This window comes from Triticum urartu, chromosome 1A (assembly GCF_056163025.1).
Source record: "Triticum urartu cultivar PI428250 chromosome 1A, HENAU_Tu73, whole genome shotgun sequence".
Lineage (NCBI taxonomy): Eukaryota > Viridiplantae > Streptophyta > Magnoliopsida > Poales > Poaceae > Triticum > Triticum urartu.
The window spans coordinates 222,097,004-222,118,329 of NC_141873.1; the positions used below are offsets into that span (position 1 = coordinate 222,097,004).

Consider the following 21,326-nt stretch of genomic DNA (forward strand, 5'->3'; position numbering starts at 1 on the left):
GTTAGAGGTTAGAGTTAGATTCTAACCTTGAACTAACCCTAAACTAACTCTAACCAAAGAGCTGTTTGGATGGTAGCGTTAGATTGACAATAAATATTCTTTCTCAATCATTTGACTACTTTGGACCATGTTTGAATGGGAGGGATAACTTTTTTTACTATTTTTTCTAGTGAGCCTAAGAGAACTAACCCAAATAAGCTCCTCTAGTGTGGGCTAATTTTTTAAGGTGGGTTAGATCCAACTAACTCAAATTAACCTACTATGTTTGGATACTTTTAGGTTGTTTGAGCCCCAATTAACTAAAACTAAATCTAACTTAGAGATCCAAACAGGGCCTCCGAACTATCTGCCCCATCGGTCATGGTGAGCGACCCCAGAAGCATCGCGTAGAACGAGATGCGTTCCGCAAATGCAAGGCCCACACAGGAGCAAAGCCCAGTAAAAACTTTACTGGCAACAGGGCCCGTGCCCCCATGCGCCACCTGTCAGAGGCAATATCGAGCAGATTGGCCGCAACCTACAACTCCCACGGCCCAAGCAGTCTCTCTCTCTCTCTCTCCCCCCTCTCACCCTCGCCTCCGCTCCCCCATTTCCGAAGTACTCGCGAGCCAGCGGCCTCCAGCTCACCACCGTTTCCGCCGCGCGCAGATCCGCCCAATCCGTGCAGCCTCAGGCCACCGCTCTGGTACGGACGCCGCTTACCCTTGCTCCTTACCTTGCTGGCGTGTCCCTCCTGGATCGAGCGTCAGCCGCCGCCCTCCAGCATCCCTAATCCGGTTCGACCAAATTCGTTGTAATTTGGCGAGGCGTCGGCCCCAATCGTTGGAGTTTGCTCGTGGTTCGTGGCGGGCTGGTGTCTGGGTTGCCGGAGGTTGGCCGAGGATGCTGGCGGAGGGGGTAGTTCTAGGGTTAGGATTTGGTGCGGTGGTGTGAGGCGATGGCGGACGGCGGAAAGATGAAGGGCGTGGAGGGAAGCGGCGAGGGTACCAGGCATGGTGAAGATATGGATGAGGAGGCGCGGGAGGAGCTGGAGCTCGCACTGTCTCTGGGGCGCCGGGGTTGGCATCTGCCGCCAGTGCCGGTGCCGCCGCCGGCACCCGCCTTGAGATGGTCGATGGTCTTCCCGGCATGGGACCCTGACGCTGCTGGGAGTTCTCGTGCTGCTGAGAGCGTTTGGGATTCACCTCCTGTCCCGCCACTCAGGTTCCGTGACATGTGGCGAGGTGGTGGCGCAAACACTGATGCAGGAGGCGCTGGTGAGGCTGAGGAGCACAAGAATGTCGAGGAAGAGGAGGGGAGTGAGGATGGAGATCGGGACCTGCAGAATAAACGTCCTAAAGTGGGTGCTTTCGGCGAGTAAGTTCCTCAAAGACTGCTACTCTTTCTATTGCATTGCAGCCTTGCAGCTGTGTGGATTGTTAACAAATTTGTTTGGTGGATTTTTTGTTGCTACTAATTCTGTTTGCAGGCAAGGATTGTCACTTGATGTCATTTTCATGTAGTTTGGTTTAGCATAGCCACCCTGGAAAATCAGGGAGTGTGGTAGAGAGAATGTAATATTTTGTACTTGTCACTAGGAATGCTGAGATGGGTAACAAATATCTTTGCTTGCAGCGGAAAGAGTGTCCCCCTATGGTTTTCTTGGCACATATATCCTTCTGTAGAGCTAACACTATTTAATTTACTGCGTTGAAGGGACTATCTCTGAGAAACTCTAGAATTAATCTTGCATACGGCAACTTGTATTAACCACGTAACACGCTTCTTCCATAATTCATTTTTTCCTAATTATGTTTCATCCAGTAGTTACTTGCCTCTATGCTAGCCCATTTCTTTGTGTGCTGCGTCCTTGCAAGATCTTTTGTATTCTCTCTGACTACGCACAGTACTAGGGCAGATCAAGTTGATGAACCTAAATAAAATATGAAATCTTTTCTTGATATTTCAAGTACTTTTTCTTATTTATACATGTATTGTTTAGGTTTATTCCCGAGGAGGAAGAAAACTATAAAAAAACATGGAGTTCCAAGCACAATTTTTTATCTTACATTCGACCTTTATTTGTAGGTTTTCTAGCACTGCATAAATGAAAAATAAGAAATATTTTTTTTCGGCAATGACATTTTCTTTAACCATAGGAAACACCAATTTCTTTTTATGTCGTAATTGAAAATTGGGATTAATTAAGAGACAGTAATTATAATAAGAAGGCAATAAGTATAGGAGTGATGGAGTGGGGGGGGGGGGTGAGTCTAATCACACTGGATGGAGAAATATGGAATTGAGCCAAAGATTTTGGATGACTCAGATTGAAAGTATCCCATCCACTTGTGCTTTATAGTGCTTTATATTTATATTCTAATTCGAATGATATGATACGGTGTGGTATTGAAAATTGGGATCAATTAAAAGACATCAATTATAATAATGCGACAGTAAGTATAGGAGTGATTGGAGCGGGGAGTCCTAATCACACTTGATGGGCAAATATGGAATTAAGGTAAAGATTTTGGACGACTCAGATTGAAAGTATATCCACTCATGTTTTATAGTTCGTATGATATGATGTATAGGTTTTGCAATTTGTAATGCATATTTTTTCTGATATCTTGATTATTCCAAATAGTATCCCCTACATGTTTCACATAGTGTTGTGGTTTAGGGTTTCCTTCTCTAAGACATTAGACTAACAAGGAAAATGACCACCTTAGATTCTCCTGAGTGTTGATGATATCATATTTGAAGATAATGGACTGCATCAGTTGATTATTTTTGCTTTAGGCTGCCTTTTACTGCTGCTGTGATGGTTATAGGTGTATTAATGTGTTTACTGCTTGTGTTTAACTAGAAATTTTGATTGAATAGTTAGTTATTTCGCTTCATTTCTATCTGCTGGATTGCATTCGATGCACACCAGATGGGTGTCATCATACAGCTATGTTGTGAACACCTTTTAATTCTGTCTTACAGGGATCCCTGGAAAGTTGCTTAGATTGTTGTTGGAGTCTAGTGGGCTTACCAAAAAATTGTTCAACCTGTTAATCAGTTATGCAAATTTATTAATTATGGTTCTCTTGATTAGTAATCCTTGTGCACTTAAATTTTTCAGAGAAAGCTCTGGTGTTAATGCATCCTTCTTTGGATATGAAGCACCACATTTGCATGCTTTTGCTGAACATGACCATTTGAAGCTGTCACATGGTCCAGAAAATGAATTGGATTTTGGTTTGTCGCTTATCTCAAATGATGGTGGGAATGATATTCCAAGGGAGACCAACAGTCATGGTGTCTGTGATGTAGAAAGATCAGGTGGAACAAATGCAGAAGATCTTGAAATAAGAATGGACCTATCTGATGATCTCTTGCACCTGGTGTGCCTCTATGTTTCTTTAATTGTTCTCTGTATCCACATATTGCGACCGCTTCATTCAACTTTGACGAAGTTTTTTGAATGTGCCATTACAGATATTCTCCTTCTTATGCCAGAAGGATTTATGTAGAGCAGGGGCTACCTGCAAACAGTGGCAGTCTGCTAGTATGCATGAGGATTTCTGGAAATATTTGAAGTTTGAGAACACCAGAATATCTCTGCAGAACTGTATGCTATTTGCTTTGCTCTGTCGTTTTCATTTATTTATTGAATGCATGCGGCCTGAATACAATTGACATGTGCATGCTCTATGTAATAACTTCTGTTTCAAATACATTTGAATAATGCGTGCATTGAGACATCCATATATCTGTGAAGTAAGGAGGTGGTAATATGTAATCCATGATAGTGATGACTTACTTATCTACTGCCATTGCAATGAGCCATTAGTGGCATGCAAGGAAAGGCAATGATAACAATTGTCCAATTATTTAGGGTTTTCGGTTTAGTTGCATTGCCTGGCCTTTAACCTAATTAATAATGCCCCCGCAAAAAAAACCTAATTAATAATGGCAAGATCGAATTGCGTCCCACAAGATTTTTTCAGATTAGATTGCATTCTGTCGTTTAGCTGAGGTTTTTAGGACCTACCTCTATATAAGTTGAGGCAACCCATTGACATTAATTTATATAGATGAAACAAATAATCTGCAGCAACTGTAATCACTCCTAATTTGTCTTCTATGGTGAAGTCACATTATCACTCTCTTTCAGCCTTCGGACGAGTGTTGAGAGGTCCTGATTGGATGTATAGTTGTGCACCAGTGTCATGGTTTAGCTAAGAATTGACTGTCTGAGTATCATTCTCATTATTTTCCTTTATTATATTCTGACCTCTGTTCGATTGTATGAATCAATGAATGTAGCTTCATTCATTGATATTATTGCAAGTATGTATATATTGCAAAGAATTTTCCTGTCTAGGGGATGGGGTGGGGGTGGAGGGAGGCGAAATAACATGAAGTTTCAAACAAATAATCAAGAGAACAAACATGGTTTTGACTCCTGGGAGCACATGTTTGTTTGAAATTATTTGCAAATTTATTGGATAGAAGTCTGTTGTTTCTTGTTTGAAACTTGTTACTATAATTTTATATATTACCATAAATGCATAGTTGCTCTACTAAGCCGTTCAGCTAAACTGCCCATCCTTCTCATTGTGAAAGCTACAGGTTGCAACTAGCAGTTTAAAAATGTTCATTTAAGATGTTCTTTGTGATCCCACTGAATTACCTTGTGTTGCTTACCCGGTTTATCATTATGTTGCTTTTGCAGTTGTTAATATTTGCCACCGTTATCAGAATGTGACAAATCTCAATTTGTTTGGTGTCTTAAGTGCAGAAAGCCTAGTGATTGAAGCAATAACATTCTTAAGGTTTTTCACCAGTCATTTTCTTTCTTCGCTGCTGTAATGATCTTCCCCCTTCTCTCTTCTTCTAATTGGGTGGTTTTCAGGCATCTTAAGACCTTGATAATGGGCAAGGGACAACTGGGAGAAACATTTTTTCAGGCTTTGGCTGAATGCCCATTGTTAAATACTTTAACAGTCAGTGATGCATCCCTTGGTAGTGGCATTCAAGAGGTAACTGTTAATCATGATGGATTGCGTGAACTTCAAATTGTGAAGTGTCGTGCACTCAGAGTATCTATCAGGTAATAGCTATTTGTGCAGTTAGTTCTCCTGTGTAATTAGGTTTGCATGTTTTCTTAACTAATGTATGCTCTTTTACCATCCAGATGCCACCAACTTCGAATACTGTCTCTGAGGAGAACTGGCATGGCTCATGTATCACTCAATTGTCCTCAGTTGCTTGAATTGGATTTTCAGTCCTGCCATAAGCTTTCTGACACTGCAATTCGTCAAGCAGCGACAGCCTGTCCACTATTAGCGTCAGTAGATATGTCATCCTGCTCGTGTGTTACTGATGAGACATTGCGTGAGATAGCTAATGCATGTCAAAATCTTTCTGTTCTTGATGCATCTAACTGCCCCAACATTTCTTTCGAGGTTCGCTACCCTATGACTTTGATTTATGCCTGTTAGATCATCCTTACCACTATTTACTGCATATATCATACATGTCTGACACATGTTCTCTTTGTTTGTTTCCATTAAAGTCGGTAAAGCTTCCAATGTTGGTAGACTTGAGACTATCAAGTTGTGAGGGAATCACATCTGCTTCAATGGGTGCAGTATGTTTTAGTCGTATACTTGAGGTAGTAATTCAGTCTCCCTTTGGTTATTGCTATGTGTATGATTTTTCTTGATATCTAATGGGATTTCCCCCCCAATCATTCCAGGCGTTGCAACTTGATAATTGTAGCCTGTTGACATCTGTGTCTTTGGATCTGCCACATCTCAAGAATATTAGTCTTGTACACCTCCGCAAGTGAGTGGGATGGCTTTTCATTATACTAGATGATACCCCGTGCATTGCTGCGGGAATTGGTCGCAATACATTTTAGTAAGATTTGGTTGTCTGGAATATGGATTTGAAAATGAAATTGAAAATACATATGATTTTTTGTATTTTGATATACAGAATATAAGTAGCATTTTTCATGCGTGTTGAAGAAATAGAAGTAGTGGAATTAATGAGGTGACATGTGTGCATGTTGAGCGAGAATACAATAGCATTTCCCATGCATGTTGGGAGAAATATAAGTAGTGGGGTGATGAGGTGCCATGTGCGGTGAGGTGGCATGTGTGCATGTTGATAGAAATTTAAGTAGTAGGGTTCAATTATTTAGGTATATAGGATTTGTTCGTTGTCAATGTTTTCTTACAGTTTTTCTCCCTGTTCAATATATGATTGTATTACCTGCCATGTTAGGTTTGCTGATTTAAATCTGCGAAGCCCTGTGCTTTCTTACATAAAAGTTTCCAGATGCTCAGCACTTCGTTGTGTTACCATAACATCAAATGCTCTTAAGGTTAGTTCATTTTTTGCATGCGTTGCAGTTTTATGATTATGTTTACTAATTTAAATGAATGTTTTTTTAAATTATGGAATGCTGAATTTGTGACCATCTGCAGAAACTGGTGCTTCAAAAACAAGAGAGCCTATGTAATTTATCATTGCAATGCCACAATTTAATTGATGTTGATCTTAGTGATTGCGAGTCATTGACAAATGAGATCTGCAAAGTTTTCAGTGACAGAGGGGGTTGCCCCATGCTCAGGTCATTAATTCTTGATAATTGTGAGGTATGATGTATGCACAGGCAACTTACGTTCTGGCCATTTATAAATCAACACATGGAACATCACCACCTCTGCTAGAATAATTTCTTAATTAAGTAAATGTAGCGTTTTAATAGATACGATGTGACATTATTCCATTCCATCAAGTAGTGTCATTTGCTGGCAGCCTGTATATTCTTGTTGATAAATTTTCCTCATCTCAGAGTTTGAGTGTCGTGGAACTGAATAATAGTTCTTTGGTTAATCTCTCACTTGCTGGTTGCCGTTCCATGACATTCCTGAAACTTGCATGCCCAAAGCTTCAAGTGGTGATTCTTGATGGTTGTGATCATCTTGAAAGAGCATCATTTTGCCCGGTGAGTTTTTTGTTCGTTCTGCTTTTGAGATGTAGGACAGTTTTTTGGAGCTATGCCTGAATTGTTTTGCTGGTATGAACTACTCTTATTGTGTATGATACTAGCTAAAACCTTTGTAATTAGTAAACATAATCATAAAACTGCAACACATGCTTTTATTCACCCCCACCCCCCTCCCCCCTTCCAAAAAAGAGCTAGTAGTTGCACTGATATGGGGATTAGACATGGGGATGTGGGATACAACATCATAAAAAGATCCGGTCACAAGGAAAGTTTGTAGTAAAAAATTCCAGAAACAACCTTATGGGACACAACAAGCATAAATAATTAATTGAGTATGCAGCATGTATACAACAACAACAACAACAACAACAACAACAAAGCCTTTAGTCCCAAACGAGTTGGGGTAGGCTAGAGCTGAAACCCATCTCGCAACCAACTCATGGTTCTGGCGCATGGATGGGCTTCTAGTCATCCCTTTCCATGGCTAGTTCTTTGGTGATATTCTAGTCCTTTAGATCTCTCTTTACTGACTCCTCACATGTCAAGTTTGGTCTACCCCGACCTCTCTTGACATTATCAACACGTTTTAGCTGTCCATTATGCACCGGAGGCTTGCGCTGAATATTCTCAAACCATCTCAGACGATGTTGGACAAGCTTCTCTTCAATCGGTGCTACCCCAACTCTATCTCGTATATTGTCTTTCAGGACCCGATCCTTCCTTGTGTGGCCACACATCCATCTCAGCATGCGCGTCCTCCACTACACCTAGCTGTTGAACATGTCGCCTTTTAGTCGGCCAACACTCATCGCCATACAACATTGCGGGTCAAATTGCTGTCCTATGGACCCGCCTTTTAGCTTTTGTGCCACTCTTGGCACAGAGAAACGCCAAAAGCTTGGCGCCACTTCAATCATTTGTCTTTGATTTGATGGCTCACATCTTCATCAATATCACCATCCTTCTGTAGCATTGACCCCAAACATCGAAAAGTGTCCTTCTGAGGTACTACCTGCCCATCAAAGCTAACCTCCTCTTCGTGCCTAGTAGTACTGAAACAACACCGCATGTACTCGGTTTTAGTTCTACTAATCCTAAAACCTTTTAATTCCGAAGTTTGTCTCCATAGCATCAACTTCCTATTAACCTCCATCCGACTATCATCGACTAGCACCACATCATCTGCAAAGGGCATACACCACTTGTATATCCCTTGTGCTCATCCATCACCAAATCAAAACAATAGGGGCTCAAAGCTGACCCTTGGTGCATTCCTATTTTAATCGGAAAGTCATCAGTGTTGCCATCACTTGTTCTGACACTTGTCACAAAATTATCGTACATGTCCTTGACGAGGGTAATGTACTTTGTTGGGACTGTATTTCTCCAAGGCCCACCACATGGCATTTTGTGTTATCTTATCGTAGCCTTCTCCAAGTCAATGAACACCATATCTAGGTCCTTCTTTTGCTCCATGTATCTCTCCATAAGTTGTCGTGCCAGTCGTACCAAGAAAGTGGCTTCCATGGTCGACCTTCAGGCATGAAACCAAACTGATTTTTGGTCATGCTTGTCATTCTTAAGCGGTGCTCAATGACTCTCTCCCATAGCTTCATTGTATGTCTCATCGGCTTAATTCCACGGTAATTGGTACAATTTTGAACACCCCCCTTTTCTTGAAGATTGGTACTGATATACTCCGCCTCCATTTTTCTGGTATCTTATTTGCTCGAAAAATGAGATTGAAAAGCTTAGTTAACCATACTATCACTGTCTTCGAGGCCTCTCCACACCTCAATGGGGATACAATCAGGGCCCACCGCTTTGCCTCCTTTCATCCTTTTTAAAGCCTCCCTGACCTTAGACTCCTGGATTTGCCGTACAAAACGCTTGCTAGTATCATCAAAGGAGTCGTCCAGTTCAATGGTAGAGCTCTCATTCTCTCCATTGAACAACTTGTGGAAGTACTCGTGTCATCCATGCTTAATTTCCTCGTCCTAAGAGTTGACCTGCTCCGTCCTTGGTGCATTTGACTTGGTCAACATCCCTCGTATTCCCCTCTCGGATCTTGGCCATCTTATAGTTGCCCCTTTCGCCTTCCTTCGTGTCTAAGCTCTCGTGGATTTCCTCATACACCCGATCCCTGCTTCACTCATAGCTCGCTTGCGGCCTTCTTTGCCACCTGGCACTTCTATGTTTTCTGCACTCCTATCCAGGTGAAGGCATCTGAAACAATCTTTCTTCTCCTTAATAGCCTTCTGGACATCATCGTTCCACCATCAGGTATCTTTAGCTTCACTTCTACTTCCCTTGGACACTCCAAACTCCTCTGAAGCCACCTTACGAATGCAAGTCGCCATCTTCATCCACATATTGTCTGCGTCATGTCCTTCCTCCCAAGGGCCCTCCTTAATGACCCTCTTCTTGAAAGCCTGAGCTACCTCCCCCTTGAGTTTCCCCCACTTCGTTCTAGTGACTTTGGCGCGCTTATCCCGCTGGACATGAATCTGAAAGCGGAAGTCAGCCACCACAAGCTTATGCTGAGGGACAACACTCCCCATGTATCACCTTACAATCTAGGCAAGCATGCCTGTCTTCTCTTCTTGAGAGGATGAAATCAATCTGGCTAGAGTGTTGACAACTACAAGTCATTAGATTCGATTCTCTTTTTAAAGAGGGTGTTAGCTACGATGATGTCGTAGGCTAGAGCCAAGCTTAAGGCATCTTATCCTTGATTCTTGATGCCATAGTCAAAGCCCCCATGCACCCCTTCAAAACCTGTGTTAGATGTACCCACATGGCCATTGAGGTCTCCTCCTATGAAGAGCTTCTCGCCAATAGGTACACTCCTAACCATGTCCTCCAGGCCCTCCCAGAACTCTTGGTGTTCTCATTGTGGCCTACTTGAGGGGCATACACGCTTATAACATTGAGAACTAAGTCCCCTACCAGTTTGACCAGGATAAACCGGTTCCCAACTCCCCATGCCTCTTGACGTCTACTACTCCATACTTGAGGCTCTTGTTGATCAAGATGTCTACTCCATTTCTGTTTGCAGTTGTCCCCGTGTACCACAGCTTGAAAAACTTGACAGCGGTGGTATAAATATGCAGCATGTATAAAGCTAAAATATAATTTGAAGACATGAGATCAAACTATTGCCCGTTTGTTGTCTGGCTCTCCTTTTCATTGATAAATGATCCTTAATTCCTCATCCATGGTCTTTGCCTCTTTGGAGCTTGCAAAATATTCCTACATCATGTTCTCAACGCCAACATTGCCATCTGCTGGTAGATACTAGCTACCGCTGGCCATACGAGTCCCTTAAGTCTCTAGCAATTGCATCAGCACCTCAGCAATGATAGCAACTCAGCAAAGAAGAAAACCAGCTAGAAAGCAGCAAGCCAGCATTGGCAGCAGCATGAGAGGGAGGGGGCAGGGGAGAGATTAGGATGTGAGGGGGGTAACGAGTAGAGGTGGCAGCATGGTCGCTGGAGTGGAGGCACTGTGGCAGTGCCGTGCAAGGCATGCCCTCTTGAGCAGAACGCTGGAGTGGTGGGGTTGGCACGGCGCGACTAGATGTGGAGGATTCCAGCAAGCAAGAATATGCAGGCCACACTGGGGGAGGTGAGCAGACAAGCTCGGGAGAGATGCCAACATGGTTGTTTTTTTTTGGAGGGGGGGGGGGGGCACTGGGGCAATGAGTGACGGCTGGCTGCCTGGCAGGATACCTTTTAGCCTAGGATTAGCTTCGTACTGGTCCTTGCCTGATCTGAACGTATCCCATGTGCATCCCAGCCATATTTCTTATTCTGCTTAATAATTTCCAACAAAAAGCGGGATACTTGGGGATGCGCATGACGAGGACACTACCTCCATGTCACTGTATTGGAGCTTCGGAGTTGCAGTTATTATTATTATTGAACTTATAATTTTTTTTGTCAGTTTAACCGTGTGAGGAGCTTGCAGAGGTTGTTTGGACACTGCCCCATGTTGGTGTATTGGTGCTTTAGGTGCACAGTTGTTTTGCTGAGCTTATAATTTCATTTGCCTGTTTACCCTTGTGAGGAACCTTGCAGAGGCTGTTTGATTTGTTATTTCGCTACATAGGCGGGTGGTTACTGATGCTTCAGAGGGTGGTTTTGTCTGTTCGATTTTTGTGGAAAGATATATTTGTGAAACAAATGTTGAAGCAAACCATTGTAGACAATTGGAAAAACGAAATTCTCTTTTTAATTATTACCTAGCTAAATAAATATATCTCTATGTTCTGATACTTACTTATTTTCTAGGTTGGTCTTGAATCCCTAAACCTTGGAATTTGTCCAAAGTTGAGTGTTCTACGCATAGAGGCCCCAAATATGTCTATATTGGAGCTGAAGGGCTGTGGTGTCCTTTCTGAGGCTTCAATTAATTGTCCTTGCTTGATATCTTTAGATGCCTCTTTCTGCAGGTTGTACCGTGCTTCTGAATTTCTCCTGAACATTTTCTAATTAAAGCAAACTGCTAAACATTATTTGCTGGTATTAATGGTTTCTGTACTATTTTGTGTTCAGACAGCTTATGGATGATTCGCTGTCCCAAACAGCAGAAGCATGTCCTCTTATTGAACATCTTATATTGTCTTCATGTTTATCCATTGACGTCCGTGGATTGTCTTCTCTGCATTGCCTTCAGAAGCTGGCCTTGCTTGACCTATCATATACATTTTTGATGAACTTGAAGCCGGTTTTTGACAGTTGTCTGCAGTTGAAGGTACCTGATTCGGGTTTCTTTTTAAATTTTTTTTTTGTTGTCATGCAGCATATGGCAAATGCAAAATCTTATTGAACTGGACTTGCTAATGTTATACACACGGCAATTGACGCCATTCTTTGTAATACTTGTATATTAAGACATCACACCATATGCCATATGTTCATTCTTTCGTCGATATGTTGTTATATTGTACATCAAGAAATTGTTCCCCATCTATGTGGTACCATAGGGAAGATGGTGTGATGAGTGTATTCTCTGCAACATTTATTAGTAGGAGTCATGGCAATTCATTTCTATTCTATCTTCTTGTGAACTGGTCCAGCATTTAGGGTTTTCTAATATGTGATGCTGTTACCATAATGGTACATGGACGAGTAGATATGTAATATGTCATGGTAAAATGAAATTACTCTGTTCTTACCGTATCTTTTTTTTTGGGGGGGGGGGGGGCAGGTCTTGAAACTTTCAGCTTGCAAGTATCTCAGTGATTCATCTCTGGAACCACTCTACAGAGAGGGTGCTCTACCGATGCTCGTTGAGCTAGATCTGTCCTACTCGTCCATTGGGCAGACTGCAATAGAAGAGCTTCTTGCGTGTTGTACAAATTTGGTTAATGTGAACTTAAACGGATGTACGAACTTGCATGAATTGGTATGTGGATCAGACTATTGCCGGTCCGGTGACATGCCAGTTGATGCTTTCCCCCCTGATTCTGCACCAGACAAGACCAAAGAGATCAGGGAGAGTTCGGATTGTCAGCTTGAAGTTCTCAACTGTACTGGTTGTCCAAATATTAAGAAAGTTGTTATTCCTTCAACGGCCAACTATCTGAATTTGTCTAAGATCAACCTTAATTTGTCTGCAAACTTGAAGGAAGTAGATTTGAAATGCTCCAATCTTTACAATTTAAATTTGAGGTGATGCTAACGTCAATTTTTGTACTGTTCTAAGTTTGTCTTTTCAACATCTTTTGCTCTTACACTTTATACTATTCTATTTTTTTTTGCAGCAATTGTAACTCACTGGAGATTCTGAAGCTTGATTGCCCAAGATTGGCTAACCTCCAACTTTTGGTACTTTTCTTAATGCAACTCTCACCTGAACTTATTGCGAGCATGTATGATCTCTTAGTGTATAGGAAATTCAGGGATTAAATTTAATGCTGCTTCTGTTGATTGTATTGATGGTGTTTGTTCTAATTCTTGAAAGCATGATTATACCAAATTATCTGTTATTCTTCATTTTTACCCATTCTTTTCGATGATCGCCTTTTAGCCTTTATGTTGTAATAAGGTGTAAATGGTTTTACTGTTAATTTCAGAGTATGAGTTTGCAGTAACAAAAAAAGTATCTAATTTATTTATCTTTTACAATAATTAACAGACCTGTAGATTATCCTCTGGTGACATGAATGAGGAGGTCCTGATACTTTTCTACACTTGCTAATTCCTTACAGCCGATGCCATCATTATTAGTCATCTTACCCAGGATGTGAATGTATCTACAACTTAAAAGTAGCATTTATGTATGTTGTATCTCATACTGTGCTAAGTAATGATTAGCCCCTCCTTTCTTCCTCGGTCAAATACTTAAAATTTGTAAATGGACCTCGTAGGCTTAGACAAGCTTCTGTCTAAACAAACTATTTATATGGCGCAAAACTTTGAAATATTGATAATTGTAACAGATAGGCTAAACATGTCATGTCTGTGCTTCATCTAGTATTATTAAATATGCTTTATTCTTCCAATATGACTTATAGGCATGCACAATGTTGCAAGAGGATGAACTGAAATCTGCACTATCCTTTTGCGGTGCATTGGAGATCCTCAATGTGCACTCTTGTCCACAAGTAAGCTTTAATATTTGCTGTGCACTACTAGTCTAATCATGTGTATGAATTTCCTTGTTCTAAGTAGCCCCTTTTATTTCTCAACAGATAAACACGCTGGATTTTGGCAGGCTACAGGCTGTTTGCCCAACTCTCAAGCGCATCCAGAGCAGCCTCATCGCATAGTATGAAGGATTCTGGTCTTCTTAATGGACTCTAGTAAATAGTCCAGATTTGAAACAGAAAAGGCCATTGTTGTCTTGTACATATGCAGCACCGCCAATATATTTCATGGCTGCATTTATTAGGGAGCCAGGGCTGACATGAAACCTGTTCTTCCAATCGATTTCTTGTGCTGAATCTAGTTGTATTTGCTTCTGACATGGAAACCGCACTTCCTAGTTTGTATTTGCTTCTGAGGTGCAGCGATGGAGTAAGCAGATCTGTATTTATATGAATGAATAACCATCATGTTTGGATCGTTGATGCTGTATGCTTCATTGATGACATGGGAAACATGGGAAATTACACCAGATTCTATGGTTCTCTCATAAGGCGCAGTGTTTCTGCGGTCTTTGTCAATCTGTCTCAACTGTGACGATGCGACTGAGACATTTCTACCTGTCGGCTGCTGTGCTGTGAACTCTTACTAAAAAACCTGGCGTACTTGATCCAAGAGCATTCGTTGTGTCACTTGTCTCCTTGAAAATTGAGTACTGAGAGAGAGGGAGTACTAAATAATGCTTAGATTGTCTGCTAATGATTTAGCAATAAACACTGGGGTGCATCAATACACAGAAGGATTGTTCGCATGCCCCCACTCAGTTAGCTCATGAGCAACTACATTAGACTCTATTACAATGCTCGATAGTAACCTTCCTGAAATCTCTCAACATCTCTCTGCAATTATCTATAACTGGAGCCGCCACCATAGAATATCCCTCATTAAGGCGTATAGCATCGACCACAATGATGTTATCCATCCTTACCATGATATTGTTAATTACTAAACTTTGGACAAGCTTCATGCCTTCAAGCAATGCTGCCGCTTTCGCTGCTACAACATCAACCACATGCTCAATGCGAGAAGTGGAAGCTGTGATGAAATTACCATTGTTATCCCGAACTATAGCTCCACATGAACCCGAATGAAGTTCCTCGCTAAAAGAAGCGAACATTTAGCACTTGATGTGTGGCCAAAATAACGGGCCAAGAATTCCTTTTAGGTGTTTGAGTTGTTTTCCCGACCGCTCGAGTGAAATTCAAAGCCAAGGCATGAATCGGCGACGCTTATCTCTGAGGTGTTTGCATGGTCTCCCCATCTATGCAATGTCGGTCTTTAAAATTCCTAAAAAAAATTAGCAAATGAATTATTGACGCGATGGCGCATTTCTGGTGGGGAGATGAGGACAACCAAAGGAGGATGCATTGGATGGCTTGGTGGAAAATGTGTGTACCCAAGAACCAAGGAGGAATGGGTTTTCGGGATATCCATTGTTTCAATTTGGCTATGCTTGCTAAACAGGCTTGGCGTCTTCTCGAGGATCCGGATTCTCTATGTGCTACTATTTTGAGAGTCAAATACTATCCTGACGGTGACTTGTTGAACACTGACATGAAGAAGGGATCTTCCTTCACTTGGCAAAGTATTATGGCGGGTGTGAGCTTCCTGAAGCGTGGTCATATTTGGCGAGTGGGAAACGGGCCGAATATTGACATTTGAGAGGACGCATGGATTCCAAATTGTGCAAACCGTAAAATTGTTACCCCTAAAGAAGGCCAGTTGTTACGAAAGGTAGCAGATTTGATTGATCCAATCCTAAATAGTTGGGACGAAGATCTTCTCAGACAGACTCTATGGCCTATTGATGTTCAGAGAGTGCTTACGATCCCGATATCGCAACATGATATGCCAGATTTCGTAGCTTGGAATTTCACAAAAAATGGGAATTTCACAAAAAATGGGATTTTTCGGTTCGGTCTGCTTATTTTATGGAATGGGACCACCAATATGGGAACAAGTTACGACATACCAATGGGATGGGACGTACCACGGTCAATCCTATTTGGGCGAGGATTTGGAAACTTGCTTGTCCAGCAAAGGTTAAAATATTTATTTGGCGTACACTTCACGACACTATTCTGTGTCGTGTTAACTTAGCTAATAGACATGTGAAAGTCTCGCCTAAGTGTCCTGCCTGCTCATCTGGGCCAGAAGACACAAAACATTTGTTGTTTCTATGTGACAGAGCAAAAGAAATCTGGAGAAGACTAGGGATGGACGATATTATCGACAGAGCTTGTAAAATAGACTATGCGGGTGAGGCAATCTTGGAATATTTACTTTCATTACCAGATCAGGAACTATGTATTATGGGCACTCGTAATGTGCGTGACATGATTGCCATATCAGCCTGGTACTTGTGGTGGGAAAGGCACAAATTGGTACACAATGAGACTACTCAGAATGCACAACAGATATCCATGGGGATACGCGCTCTCGCTGCCAATTTTGTTAATGCCTCCTCGCCGAAGGCTTCCATGAAAAGAGGAGGATGGTCTAACCCCCCGACGGGATTTGTTAAACTTAACGTTGATGCTTCTTTTGACCACGACCTTCTCAGGGGTACGATCGGGGCTGTCTTAAGAGATGACAAAGGTAGGTTCATCGGTGGGGGAAATGGTAAGATTGAATGGTGTGTAGATGTGTTGATGGCTGAAGCTTTGGCATTAAAATTTGGCCTATCGCTTGCGCAAAGGACGGGTTGTAATTGCATAATTATTAACTTGGACAATATGGAGGTGATCGAGACCATGAACGAAGGAGGACGATCGTCGGGGGCAGCAGCTGCAATTTTTGATGACTGTTTTCACTTAGCTTGCGATTTTCCTATTTCTAGATTCGAGCATTGTAATAGAGAAGCAAATAAAGTTGCTCATGAACTTGCCAAGTTGGCTAGATCTTCATTCATTTCTGATTGGTTTGAGGAACCACATAATGCAATTGTACCAATCCTCATAAATGATGTAATGATTATTTCTAATGAATAAAGCTCGAACTTTCTTTCAAAAAACCCCAGCTAGCTATAGCTATCAGTTCCGGGAGTCCAACCAGGCCATTGTACGCCTGCTGTGATGAGCAATCACACATGAGGAATTCCAACACCCCATGCCCCCCACAATCAACCAGGGATCCACCCGGAATGATATGCCAGATCCCTAATGCAGTCCATACCGCCCGAGCTCGAGAGCAAGTGAAGAGTGCATGCTTGATATCCTCTGCTCCCTCTGCGCAAACCGGACATTGTGATACATTGCTGATATGACGATTAGCCAGAACACATAAACAAGGCATTGCATTGTGTAGACATCTCCATAGGAAAATTTTAATTTTTCCCGGAAGCTTCAAACTCCAAATTTTGTTCCATACCGGATGTGGCCGAGAGCCACCTTGTTGATTTTCATCAGTGGTTCGACCATATATGTCTTCCCACTGTCTATAGTAGGCTGATCTAACATGCAACATAGTCCTATGTTGATTGATGATGCAAAGGGATTTGCAGTACACGTTCTGCATCAATATTCCAAAGGGTATCCTGAACTAGTTTCTCGTCCCACTCACCCGTAGCAGGATCAATGAGATCAATAACTCTTGACAAGACTTGGTTATCCCTCACAGTTACTACTTTCCTTGACGAACTGCTTGGGATCCAACAATCTGTCCATATGTCTATCTTAGCACCATCTCCTACTCTCCATATGCAACCTTTCTTAAACGTTTGGATTCCCGCCCAAATGCTTCTCCGTACATATGATAATCCTTTCTTCAGCACACAGTTAAGTATATCTCCGTTTGCATAGTATCTAGCTCTAACACTCACACACATAGTGAATCATTATGTTCCATCAATCTCCAACACTCTTTCGCTAGTAATGCCAAGTTGAATATGTGAACATCACCAAAACTCATACCTCCATGTTCCTTTGGAACACACATCTTCCACCATGCAAACCAATGCATTCTTTTCTTTTAACTAGCAAAAGGGCATGTGTGATGCAAATGTTCACAAGTGATGATATTTATCCATCTTGAACATTCCGTGAAGAATTGCAACGCATGACCATGATACTCCCGTAGGATAGGCTCACATTTGGTTCATGTATGCGGATGTCATGTATAATGATAATATTTATCCATCTTGAATGTTCATGTGAAGAATTACAACGCATGACCATGATACACCCGTAGGATAGGCTGGCATTTAGTTCATGTATGCAGATGTATGTATCATAGTGCGTGTGACGCCCCGAGACCGATGCGTCAGGTGTCTTCCAGTTATTCGCTGTTGTTGCCTTGTCTTTCGCTTGCGTATTGCATCTTGCAATGTCATCATGTGCATTGCATCATCATGTTTTAAAAACTTGCATCCGTCCCGGTCTCCACGGTCTTTCCGTTGCCCGTTCTGAGCCCAAACACACTTGCACGCGCCCGCGGCACGTCCGAAATATTATTTTATAAGTGGCCGGAAAATGTTCTCGGAATGGGATGAAAGTTTTCATGTGGTCTTATTATAGTGTAGATAGACCGCCTGTCAAATTTCATCGCATTCGGAGTCCGTTCGACGCCCAACGGATAACGTATAGCGGCAATATAGCCTGTGAAACGTCGGATGTTTTCGGTCTCCAAAAACTGTTGCCGGGCTTTCCCCCTGTAGACCGCCTACACAATGCACTACCTACCGCCAGGCCCAGTCTAACCTCTCTCGTCAGCCCACGGCCCTCCTCGCGCGCGCGTCCGAAAGTTGTCCTGAACCCGACCTGGACAGTGGTCACCGTTGGGTCCGGATCATCCCCAAACATCCCTAAAACATCCCCGTTTCCTTTTATGGACTCCCGAGCCTATTTATTCTCGTCCGTCGGTTTTCGACCGGAAGATCCAAACTTCCCTCCTTTCTATATATAGTCTACCCCTAGTCCATTTTGGACCTAACCCTATTTCCTAGGGATCCTCCCCTGTCCAGCCGTCGCCGCCAGCCACCTGGTCTCCTCCTCTTTTTCCGCGCGCCCCCAATCACGAGCTAGCCTCCAGATCCACCCGCAGCCATCCACCTCCTCATTTCCACCAGTCGTCCATCCATCTAGAGCTGTCAGATCGGCATCCAACGGCCCTCGTTGTCACAGTTCATCCCGCAGAGGATCGGGATCCAGCAGCCCCGCAGGTCCCGGCGAACCTCGACCTCTTCCCGTGCCTCGATCCAGAATGGATCGGGAGCAGCACTGCCTTGCGTTGCCCGGAGGCTCCCCGCCGCCACTAGCGTCCTCGACCACCAGGCCGTGCCTCTACTCCCTCTCCCCGTTCCCTTTTTGCTGAAGCCCTCTCTCCCCTTCCCTCACGATCTCTCTCTCTCTCTGTCTTCAACGCAGCGCCGACTTGGAGGCTGCCTGAAGGAGCACGGCCGCCACCTCTCCAGATCCGCCGGATGCCGCCGGGAATGGAGCCGCCTTGCCAGATCTGCGTCCTTGCCTTGCCCCTGGTCCGGCCGTCGTCCTCATCCGCCGGAGGGCGCCGTCTTCCCTCGTTCCAGCGTAGCTGCTGCCGGCCTCGACTGAGTGCGAGCGAGACGAGTCCATCCCTCATCAATAGCGACCCTGAGCTTTCGTGTCGACCCCTCTCCATCCCAGCCGCCGCCGAACCAGCATGTTCCATGCCCGTGCCAAGCCGCCGCCGTTCTCTCTGCTTTGACCGTCCTCTGCATCTCGTGTGCGTGCGAGCACTCTCCTGTGCCTGCGCGTGGACCGCTTCATCGTTGACCGCGCTTCCGTGCGTGGGCCTGACCGCACCAGCACCTCGTCCCTGCTGCCAGCACCCTGCTTCGCTCGATTCAACCGTACGTTGACCTCGTCGCTGCCTCAAGTGGCGGCCCAGCTCCAGCTCTCTTTTGCTCTTGCCTGAGGCCTTTGGTGAGCAGCCCAACGCCATTCCTCTGTATCTCGCCGCAAGCGTCATATTGTAATATTGATCTTGCTTCTGGTTTGGGCCAACTTGCACCAGATTTGGCCCGCTACGTTTTTTTTCATCTCTGTGAATTTGTCTTTTTCCACTGAATTGCATAATTACAGAAAATGCCATTTTCTTGCATTGCTCATAATTAAATAACCATGCATCGAAATTAATTAAACTTTATATGTAATATGCTTAGAATTTCATCTAGTTTCACAATATGCAACTTGAATCCATGTTTAAAATGTTTAAAATGCTGTTTGTTTAAATTTGCCCCAATGCCATGTTAAAATGATTTAATTCATAACTAAATAACCGTAGCTCGGATTTTAATAAACTTTATATGTAAATGGGGTAGAAAAATGCCTAGTTTAACATGGTGACATTACTTTGTATGTTTAACAACACTTAATACTGTTGGGTACATAAACAAGAGAGAACTAAATAAGTCACGTGGTGTTTCGTCAATTGAGCTCCACTTAATTTGTAGTTTTGTTTGTGCATTTTGCCATGCCATGCCTTTTTAAACCGGACATGCATCATACTTGGTTGTGCATCATGCCATGTTATGTGATGGTTTTTTACTATGTTGTTTGCTTCTTTCCGGTGTTGCTTCTTCGGGTTAGTTCCGATAACGTCGCGTTTGTGAGGATTCGTTCGACTATGTTTGTTTGTCTTCTTCATGGGCTCGTTCTTCTTCCTTGCGGGATCTCAGGCAAGATGACCATACCCTCGAAATCACTTCTATCTTTGCTTGCTAGTTGCTCGCTCTATTGCTATGCCGTGATACCTACCACTTGCTTTATCATGCCTCCCGTATTTCCATGTCAAGCCTCTAACCCACCTTTCCTAGCAAACCGTTGTTTGGCTATGTTATCGCTTTGCTCAGCCTTATAGCGTTGCTAGTTGCAGGTGAAGATGAAGTTTGTTCCATGTTGGAACATGTATTTGTTGGGATATCACAATATCTCTTATTTATATTAATGCATCTGTATACTTGGTAAAGGGTGGAAGGCTCGGCCTTATGCCTGGTGTTTTGTTCCACTCTTGCCGCCCTAGTTTTTGTCATACCGGTGTTATGTTCCTTGATTTTGCGTTCCTTACACAGTTGGGTGTTATGGGGACCCCTTGACAGTTCGCTTTGAATAAAACTCCTCCAGCAAGGCCCAACCTTGGTTTTACCATTTGCCTCACCACAACCTACTTTTCCCTTGGGAGTCGCGCTCCCGAGGGTCATCTTTATTTAACCCCCCGGGCCAGTGCTTCTCTAAGTGTTGGTCCGAAATAGAGCCACTTGCAGCGCCACCTCGGGGAAACTTGAGGGTTGGGTTTTAGTTGTACGTAGTGTTCATCCGGTGTTGCCCTGAGAACGAGATATGTGCAGCTCCTATCGGGATGTCGGCGCATCGGGCGGTCTTGCTGGTCTTGTTTAACCATTGTCGAAATGTCTTGTAACCAGGATTCCGAGACTGAGCGGGTCTTCTCGGGAGAAGGAATATCCTTCGTTGACCGCGAGAGCTTGTGATGGGCTAAGTTGGGACACCCCTGCAGGGTTTTGAACTTTCGAAAGCCGTGCCCGCGGTTATGGGCAAATGGCAATTTGTTAATGCCCGGTTCTAGAGAACTTGAAACTTAACTTAATTAAAATGCATCAACCGCGTGTGTAGCTGTGATGGTCTCTTTCCGGCCGAGTCCGGGAAGTGAACACGGTTCTTGTGTTATGCTTGAACGTAAGTAGTTTC

At 43.2% G+C, this 21,326-nt stretch overlaps 1 protein-coding gene across 1 annotated transcript; it reads left to right on the plus strand.

Annotated features, from left to right (window-relative positions):
* Positions 1-534: 534 nt before the first annotated feature.
* Positions 535-14,116, plus strand: LOC125527354 (F-box/LRR-repeat protein 15). Its single transcript, XM_048691878.2, has 17 exons — positions 535-1,356; positions 3,110-3,371; positions 3,466-3,598; positions 4,706-4,805; positions 4,886-5,083; positions 5,168-5,438; positions 5,549-5,647; positions 5,732-5,820; positions 6,265-6,364; positions 6,468-6,638; positions 6,839-6,991; positions 11,287-11,447; positions 11,551-11,749; positions 12,206-12,669; positions 12,762-12,825; positions 13,515-13,604; positions 13,692-14,116. The coding sequence occupies exons 1-17, from the start codon at positions 938-940 to the stop codon at positions 13,767-13,769; spliced, it is 3,051 nt and encodes a 1,016-aa protein (XP_048547835.2). The 5' UTR covers positions 535-937; the 3' UTR covers positions 13,770-14,116.
* The last annotated feature ends 7,210 nt before the right edge of the window (positions 14,117-21,326 follow it).

Excerpts from the sequence above, each read along its gene's own strand:
- LOC125527354 (XM_048691878.2), top strand. The coding sequence starts at position 938 with ATGGCGGACGGCGGAAAGATGAAGGGCGTGGAGGGAAGCGGCGAGGGT. Across the intron at positions 1,357-3,109 it reads AAAGTGGGTGCTTTCGGCGA|AGAAAGCTCTGGTGTTAATG; the intron begins GTAAGTTCCTCA and ends TAAATTTTTCAG. Across the intron at positions 5,084-5,167 it reads GCACTCAGAGTATCTATCAG|ATGCCACCAACTTCGAATAC; the intron begins GTAATAGCTATT and ends TTTACCATCCAG.